The following is a 9,629-nucleotide window of genomic DNA, read 5'->3' on the forward strand; positions in this document are numbered from 1 at the left end:
CCCACATTATGTGTATTGGCCTGCCTGGATGAGAGTTGCCAGTTCTAACTGTTTACTGTAAATCCAACTGTACTGGTGCCACTACTCGTTTCCATGTGAGTCACTTCCAGCTCAATCAGACATCTCAGCTGTTTGCAGGAGACTTTTTAGATCTTCAAGAGGGAAAAAATGGCTTTAACTTATTTCTCTTTTACTAAGCAGTCCTTAAATCCACTTGCATTCATTCCTCAATTTAGACTTTCTCCCTGTACAGTGCAACCCAGAGGGTGAGTATGAGCCCTGTTTGTTCCCCTTCCTTAGCATGTGCATCTCCTGCAAAACTGCTTGCTCCAGTTCCTTTTACACCGCAAAATGGCCAGAGAGCAGGGTGAGGTCCCAGAACTAGGGCAGGTACCAGAGGAGTCTGTTCAAGACTTGGGAAATGGCATAGAGACCTTAAGGGTGGAAGAAAGAGCAAGAGGACGCATTAGAGAGCGGAGTTCCAAGCAAAAGGGTAGAAATAACTAAGAGCACATCGTATTTTCAAGATTAAGGTAGCTTAATTTGTATAAATATAGTTTAGTTACAGAAATTCCTTTCCAAAAGAAAGGGGCACACTCAAACATATAACTTCAATTTTAGACAGACTTTTGGAAGGCCTGATTCTTTATCTGGCCCAATTGTCTCTCTTATCAGTGGCAGCCCATTAACAAGTAGCCTTGGAAATTCTGCCTTGCAGGGAGCGGAGGCAGAGCCTCTTGTGCATGGGTGGAGTGCACAGCCGGCCTGCGGCTAGAGGGACACAAACAGTACCTACAGGAAAGAGAGAAATTCCTTGCAAGTGCTTAATGTGGCCAGCTGGCGCTGTGTGCGGAAGCCTGGGAGGATGCACCACACCATAACAAACGTCAAGCCAATCTTCCCGTGTAACAGCAGGGATCCCATCCCCAGCTGGTTGTTCATGGTGGTGCTCAGGGAAGATGCTTTTAGGTTTACCAAACCTCTGCTTAAGCCCCAATAGCCTGTGGGTTCCCCAGTCCTGAGCACTCTCTGTGGGAGCAGCAGTTCCTATGGCTAAAAACTCCAGCTTTTCCGTGGCAGGAGGGCTGACATCACTTGCCCACAGTTAGCACAGCCTGGCCATGCCTTTGCAGAGGCCAGCCCCACACAGGGCACTGGTGGGCTTCAACTCCCAGGATTTTGGCAGCACTTGGCTGAGGATGGCTATTTGGGAGATGGGCCAGAAAGGCCCTGGCTCATCCCATACTGGGAAGGCGGGAGGGAGCTGGGGATCGCTGCCCAGCTGGGGACTGCTCCTGGGGCAGAGGCAGCTGGGGAGGAGGGAGCCCTCCCACGCGTGCAGCTCCAGCCCTCCGCACCCCATGCCAGCTCCGCTCAGGCACCCTTCACGCTCACAGGCAGAATTTGGTTTTGGCACTTCTGGTTATTGCCAATGATAAATCAAAACATGGGTCCTGTGAAAAGGTACTGCTCAAAGCCTGTCGCAGGGAATGGAGCGCAATACAGTCCCTGCAACAGGGAATGTTGCAGGGAATGGAGCGCAATACATTCCCTGCAACAGGGAATGTTGCAGGGAATGGAGCACAATACATTCTTTTACACACATTTATTGGTGCACCTGGAATTTTAGAAAGTGATGTGAAAAAGTATTCACATGAGAATGCCCTTAAGAAAATCATGATCTATGAACCACCATTAGTAAATAGATAAGTAATGATCATCAGTAACATCAGTAATAACAGCTGTACCATCCTGTTGGTTATAAATGAACAATGACAGTGCTGGACTGTAAGAAGCTCCAGGCTAAGTCTATGATAGTCTATAAATTGAGTCCTTGCAAGCTGTTTAATCATTTTAGAAACCTGGTCTGTGACTGGTCTGAATAGCCTTGGTCTGAATAGCCTGTCTGGTCTGAATATCCTTGTTGATACTCAGTTTCATTTCTCCACTTGGTTTTACATTTATTACAAGTCAGAAACCTTTGTTTATGCGTTCCAGCATTTCAGCATTTCCACCCCACCCCCCCCGCCAATCATCCCTCTAATAACTCCTGGCTGGCAACTGTGCCGAAGACAGCAGTAGTACTTGTCTAGGTGGAGTTTCAGAGTCATGAGGGAAGGCCTGGCAAGAAATCCAAGAACAAAGGCAGCTTGTTGCTACAGAGACAGAAAAAGAAGTAGAGACTAGTTTGTAAGAGTTGGTTAGTTGGCCTTGCTTCTCTACATGCCACTCTTCACTTGTAGCTGTCAGAAGCTGAGCAAAAGATAACAGAGACATGTCCAAGGTTTGCCTTCCAGTCTATCTGAAGCAGGGGTATATGCCCTCTGACTTGCAAGTGCCAACTCACTCCCTCCTCTTCGTCCCTCCTTCGGACACCTGCTCTTGGCTGCATACATAGTGGCAGCTCCTTCTCGGAAACATGGCGATGACCTGTACACCCTACAACATGAAGTGGGTGGAAAAATGGGAAAATGTATCAATTTCACACCTAACTTCCTAGTAAACAATTATTTGATAGACATCTAAGGCTCACGGGGTAAATTCCCTAAACCATTTTACTCCTCTGGTTTGCCCTCAGTTGTCGACAACAAAAGACTGAAGAATACAGAGCATATGTTGTTTAACCCTTTCCTGTATGTTTCCCACATGTCTGGGTATCATGTACTGCTGTGCAAAACCTGTGTTAAATGTATAAAGGTAGCCTTTTGTTCCTAATCCCTTAGTCGTATGTCTAATGGAAAAGGAAGCACTGGTTTGTTGAGGTTAGTTCCATTTACAATGGCAAATTTTAAATTACAATTTGACATGTGGTTTACTCTCATGTAAGTGTATATTAAAAAGCCTTGATATTTTATCATACATTTCTAGAGATAGAATTCAAGTTCAAACACATAATGGTAAAAGGAGTGAATTTTAAAAGACGTAAAAGTTAAGACCTTCAAATGGTGTTATTTAAAGTTAGGCACACTTAGCCACGGAAGTTAATTACTCGATATTAAAACTGCCTAAGGTCGAGTGTTGCTGGAGGGTTGCTGTTCAGAAAGTCCACTATATAATTTTGCTGACTAATTTTGCATGGAGTGATATAATGGCTGACTACAGTTACCATGCATTTGCCCTTCTTTTCTCCCTGCAGGCAGAGTCTTCATTCATGAGTGAGCCCACCTTTGATGGGGGTGTTTGACGAGTATGACAGTGACAGGCATTTCTGTGCAACTGGGCAGAATCAGGTTAAAGTTACAAGGTAATTCAGCATTTTCCTCCTTCTACAAACCCTTTGTGGTGGGCTTTAGAAACCTAACTGGTCTTTTTCTATAAACTTTTGAAATATCCCTTTTTCTTTCAGTCCTTATTTTATCCCTCATTAAATATCTTTCCTACTTTATGAATAGATCATGTGATTTTCTCTGCATTCATCTTTACACATTTCTGCGGTTGATGGATTGGCAATGATGTTGGGCAGGACTTTCTTCTGAACTGACACCAGAGACTTAATCACTTCTGTGCTCTGCCGCTGCGGAGGAAATGGTGCTTGTACAGAAATCCTTCTTCCCCCCTGCTCACAGTGTTTGTCTATCTAAGCTTTTCCTTCTCATCTCACCTCTCCCTTCCCAGAGTACACTGCAACTTTGGGGCTTTCCTATTAAGCTTCTGAGTCTCTTTTGCTTCAAACTAATTTTTTTTTTCATCTTTGCTACCTCTGCACAACTTCACCCCATGCTCTCACCACTGCAGGAGTGCCTGGCTCACTATCTGTTTTTCCTCTCTGCCCATATGGCCAATGGACCTCGAGATACAAAGTTTTATTACAGCATATTTGACCTGCAGTTCACTGACCAGGTGCCCGTACATAATCAGGAAGCCATTTAACAGGCATTTTCCAGGGTACAGCAATATTTGGAAGTGGTAACTACTGAATGAATAAGACTACTTCTGCAATTGTAAACTTTAAATCTGTAACTGTAATATTTTCACTCAGGCAATAGGCTGAAGTGATGGAGAAGCAAACAAATCAATCATTATTCTTGGTGTCACTTTGCAATGTGTATTCACTCCTTTTTACAAGGATAACTGTTTTACGTGGGCAGAGTGCAGGCTACACTCCAAGCACTGTTAATGTCAGCACTATATTCAGATAGGGTTTTTAAGCAGAAATGTATTCTGCTTTATCCTTAGGTGTTCCTCTGATCTTACTGGCATCTATATCTGTGAAAAAACATTCCTGCACTGCGGGTAATTGTGTCGTTAATAAGCTAATATGGCTTTTTAAGGAAGGATGTGCATTTTTTCCTGAAAGAAATCAAACTGCAGAATGATCAATAACGCGTACGCAAAGTTTATCACCTGTACGTACAAACACGTAAGAACATTCTTTCAATGAAACATACTGTTATAAAATTCGCTATATCCTTTTTGAAATATAACGTTTATTTCAACATTTATGTAAGTAAATCAACTGTAATGTATACTGTTATAAATGTAAAATGAAGTTTACCATCAGCTGATGTCTCAACTATATAAATCAGCGGTGAAGATTTATTTCCATCCCTATTTTTATTTGTTACTTTTCTGTTGCTTAATTCTGATTTTTGTCTATTTGTTTATCATTGCAGGTGGCTGAATTCTGTAACGAGCATAACCAGAACAAAGAAGCACCCAATCTGCACAATTCAATGTGTGACTACAGAAGCACATGGGAGGTAATTAAAAACTGTACAGATTTTGAAAAGAATCTATTCTTTAGCTTTATAATGAAATAATAGATGATTTTTCTAAGGAATTAGCATTTCCCTGAGCTAAAACACAGTACAAAAAGACATCTTAACTTCAGACTGCAGTCTTCTCGAACAGTTTTAACATACCGTCAAAACCAGAGGAGCTGCACAGATTGCATAACAGAGAATTTTCCTGTTATTCTTATATTCTAGATAAATAAATCTAGAAAGCATAAGTAAATACAACCATTTTTGTTTGATGTTAATTTATGTCATTTTTATAGCTAGGTTCTGACATTGTTAAGAATTATAGGATCTATTCCAAGCACTTGTTTACTTTCCCTGAGAAGGCAGATACATCCCGAAATTTTACGTCCAAGCTAATAGAACTATCGTGCCACAAACTGCAACACCACGGAGTCACGCCATGTCTATACCAGGTCATGTAGAAAAGGGTACAGCAAAGTAAGGCAGAGAAAATTATACAGCTATTTATTCCAGCACTTGTATATATCAAGTCCCTTCACAAATACTAAGAGTAGGCACTAGAGCAATGACAACCCAGCTAAGAGGTATTTAGTTTTGAACACTTTTCAAACACTGTGTGGTTGTTTCCCTTTAACACAAGAAAAGTCCGTACTCCCCAGAAGAATATTTGAAGTAGACTGTAAACAGCTATAATAGAGCACTATCTGTGTATTACAGATATAGACAGGATTTGTGTTTTGCATGTGAAAATAACTGCAAGTTCATTACCTAGAGTACTATAATCAGTCATCTTAAATTAAGAACTGTTGAAGTTTCAGTAAACTAAACTCTCCTGTAATTATTTTATAACAAGTAACAGTTACTTCAATTTCATATTAGCTTTCTTAGTAATTAGCACTGTTGAAAGTGTAAAGAAGTAGCTATTGCACTAGCAATTATTGTACTTAATTGAGGTTAATGGATTTTTCAGATTTAAAACCATATAAATGAGGTGAAGTTCAGGTCACCTGTATACTACAAGAATATTCATATAGTTAAGATTAATCAGCATTTTTTAAAGCTGGAGGTAAAATCAAGATGAACCCATCAAGACCCTCGGCTATTAAAAATGATATTCACATCAGAAGAGGAGGTTTCCATAGAACAGCTGCAGAAGGCTCCTTCATAGTGTCTTGCAATTCCAATGGGACCTTATGCTGATGTGCTTCCACCATGTAAAATTATTCATCTTGATGGCAGAATAGAAGATGATAAGGTCATTTTATCATGGACTGCCCCAGGAAATGATTTTGATGAAAGCCAAGGTATGTTTTTGGCTTGCTATCCTGTCTCCAGCCCAAGGTGAAATTGCAAAATGAATACATTTTCTGTGGGCATTTTAAGTGAGCTCCCAACCTTTATCAAGAGTATTTTGTTGCATCTGGAAACACCTGTACAAACACCAGCTCAGTTTTTTCTGTACTTTGTAGCAGAAACTGAAGACTCAACATTTCTCATTCTTCACCATTAATCAAATTTTTGTGAACTATAAATGGCTTAAATGTGCTATTCTAGTAATTCAGTGTGAAACACATCACACAACACAAGATCTGTAATGGAGTTTAGTTTCTCTGACACCAGTGGGCATTTTGTGCAGTGGTTCTAGGGCTTTATTCTTGCTCTGCTCTTGCAAAGATTTTAAATGGAATTAGCCAATATGTTTTTAGAAAGAGCTTCTTGGAATTTTGATGGAAGGCTCACTTTCACTATGTTGTAGTATTTTGCTGCTCACGGAAGAGAGACATATACTCTGTGAATGTAAGGAAGGAGTGGAAAGAAACAACAAATTTGGACAAGAAATAGGAATTTTACTTCACTTAGTGCAAGGTCTAATTCAGTGAAGCCGGAAATACTGAGAGACTTCAGCATGGGTTCATGATGACTGCCATCATCTATTAATTTCAGTGCTGTGCTGTGAGAAATCTAATCATTCAACCACTCAGTTTAGGTAATAAGTTTTTTGCAGATCTACTTGCCATGCTGCATTTATTTTTCCCAGTAGCTGAACTAACTAATGAAATTGATACTAAGTAAGCAGTATTTTGAAAGCATTTTGAAAAGAAATTATTTTGAAAGAGATCAAAAGTTTGAATGATAGCTAACACAGATGACAATATCTTCTAATATTTGTATTTTCAGCTGCAAGTTATGAAATCAGAACAAGTGAAACTCCTCTGGAACCAAGAGGCAACTTTTATAACACTGCTTTTGTGAATACTTCTCCTCTATCATGTGAGCATGCTGGCTGTAAAGGTAAGTTAAAAAGTTTTGCTAACCAGTAGTGTGGAGGTGTTTAAAAAGGAGTTGGTCGTTACTGTTTCCTGGGCTTCAGTGACTGCTAAAGACAAACTGAAAACAATCATTATTCCATATTGATATGAACCACCCCCGCCCCCTGAAGAATTTAGCTAATTTTTCTGTCCAATATTTCAGAAAAAGTAGGATGATGTAATTTCATACCATGACCATCAGGAGTTATTTTTTGATACACTAGGAAAACAGATGGAGGTAAATCTTCAACCTGAAGTACTTTTAAATGCACGTTCCTGGATAAATTTCATACAGTAATTTTAAAAGAATTGCATAAGACCTGCAGCAGCAGTTTACTCTCTTGATTATTAAATGACTCTTATAATATCACCAAAAAGACATGTTATTTTTTAAAGAGGCAGAGGGGTTGACCTGCAAAATTATTGGAAAATCTGCTTAACATCTGTTCCACAAAAATAATAGGAAAGTTGATACAGAATTCAATCAATAATGAATTAAAGGATGAAAATATCATCAGTGTCAATCACTACCACATTTATTCCATTTTTATTATTTTTAATGCAATTATGAGTTTAACTAACAATGTAGCTATATCATGAGATATTTGTGAACTGAGTACTGTGTGACAGTCCAATTCAAAATATAGTACTATGTTGGATTAACCAAGCACCTCCTTAACAAATTAGGAACTACCTAGCTGGGAGATCTCAAAAAGTAGCTGATAGGGAATCATCATCTAATAGACATTTCTCAAAGGACTGCAAATCAGTAATAGATGTGATGCTGTTAAATACTTTATCAAGGAATTGGAATAAAATATAAAGTCACTGCCGGACAAGTTTCTTTGAGTATGAAGTGAGAAATGATGAGGAGGGATAGGACAGCCACACAGAATAATCTGGCTTGCTTGACAAACTGTTCCCACTCAAGATAAACTCATTTTATTCCAAATGGGATGGTTTAAAAGGATGGGTTTAAAGGCAAACAATGCCGCTTGAAAGGGGAGTTTTTACACACCAAATATTGTATACAGAACTTATCAGCATTTTACTGTGTCATTAATCTAATCTTGCTTTTTCTGTTGTTTCAATTCCGTATTACATAATTTTTGCATTGTTCAGAATTTTTTTTCCAGGAAATGTCAACTGTGTTTTTGCAATAATTTCTCTCTTCTAAATTGAATAACAGAGCATAAATCACCTGAAGCGGCATAAGGACATGAAATGTTTTTTTTTTTTAGTTCACAATAAAATACCAAGTATTTCCTCCTAAAATTGACACATAACTAAACGCAGCCAACATATCCGATATAACTGTACTTGCATAGAACATCCATGTCTTGCTGCAAACTGTTACACCTCTTTTTGACACAGAGGCGGTCTTAGGAGCAAAGACTAGGTGCGAATCCCTCAGGGACGAGGCACGGCACTGTGGTGGTGCATCCCTCCCCCTCCTCTGGACCACGTTATGATCACTGGGACTCCTGCCAAGGTTTGGCCTTTGAGCAATGAGTCTGGCAGTTAAGTGCCCCTTGCTCGTAGCAGGTACCCTTGCATGGCCGAGCTGGGGAACAAGAATGCCTTGATCTCACCTGGCATAATCATAATGTGTGTGGCGATACAAATATTGTAGTAAACCTCATTTAATCACTTTGCAGATGCTAGAGTAACCAATGATTAGTTACCGTTAAATTCTTGTGATTCTCTCCTTACTGTGAACAAACCTTAAGTTGCTGCTAAATACATATAATCCTTAGCCATAAACTGTTGACCCCGCCTGAGACTAGGATTGGATCCAGCCGCACGTAGGCTTCTCTCTGAGAAGGAGTTTAGAAAGCAAGGGCGTCCATTCTGAACCTCTCTTGACTCAACGGGAAGGCCCTCTTTACCCCCCTTGTATTTTCTTCTATCTCAATCTTCCCTTCTCTCTCTCTCTTTCTCTCTCTATACATATATTCCATTCATTTAATAAGTAATAGAGTAAACCTTGCCATCGAACTTTGTTAAATCATCCCTTTATAAATTTCTATTAAAATTACTATTTGCAAATATCTTTGGCGGTGATTATTTAAGTGACCTAACTGCTCATTTGCGACAAGCACTCAGCGAGTGAAAGCTTTGGCTTTTGGAAAGTGTAATATTACCACAGTGGGAGCCCCGGGACACTGACCTAGTCAAAATGGGGACCTGATGCAGCGGAGCCCTGCTTGGGAATAAAGCTCAAGGGAAAGCACTGCAGGGGTGGATAAAACAACTTGCAGTGATTAACATAGCATACATATGCAGTATCCTGTTTGGCTCATTATCAAACTTGCTGATGTTATGCAGGTCCTGTTGTCCGAATGCCAAGATCCGCAGCTCGCCGTCATGTTGGTGGCTGTGCGATGGTGGGGAAGTGAATGACCCCAGGTTACAGTGACAATAAGATAAGACACTCTTGGGACTTTACATACTCGGATGTGAACGAGGTTGCTGTAATAAGAAGATAAGATGGGCTTGGGACTCTACATACTCGGATGGGGGAGGCAAACTATCGATATTTTCCCACCCTACAGGCAGTCATATAAATAAGACTGATAAGCCATCGCTTTTCTAACCAAGAACCTCACAGACAGGA

At 40.1% G+C, this 9,629-nt stretch overlaps 1 protein-coding gene across 1 annotated transcript; it reads left to right on the forward strand.

Annotated features, from left to right (window-relative positions):
- Positions 1–351: 351 nt before the first annotated feature.
- CLCA2 (chloride channel accessory 2) lies at positions 352–9,411 on the forward strand (the record flags this gene model as incomplete). The annotated part of the gene is given in 13 exon segments (XM_082314513.1): positions 352–493; positions 2,399–2,523; positions 2,527–2,536; positions 3,157–3,244; positions 4,177–4,213; positions 4,215–4,313; positions 4,317–4,346; positions 4,614–4,713; positions 5,066–5,170; positions 5,770–5,876; positions 5,878–6,007; positions 6,882–6,995; positions 9,341–9,411. Coding segments are annotated over 13 exon segments (1,158 nt in total).
- Between the last annotated feature and the right edge of the window lie 218 nt (positions 9,412–9,629).

This window comes from Platalea leucorodia, assembly GCF_965183815.1.
Source record: "Platalea leucorodia genome assembly, chromosome: 5".
NCBI classification, from domain to species: Eukaryota; Metazoa; Chordata; class Aves; order Pelecaniformes; family Threskiornithidae; genus Platalea; species Platalea leucorodia.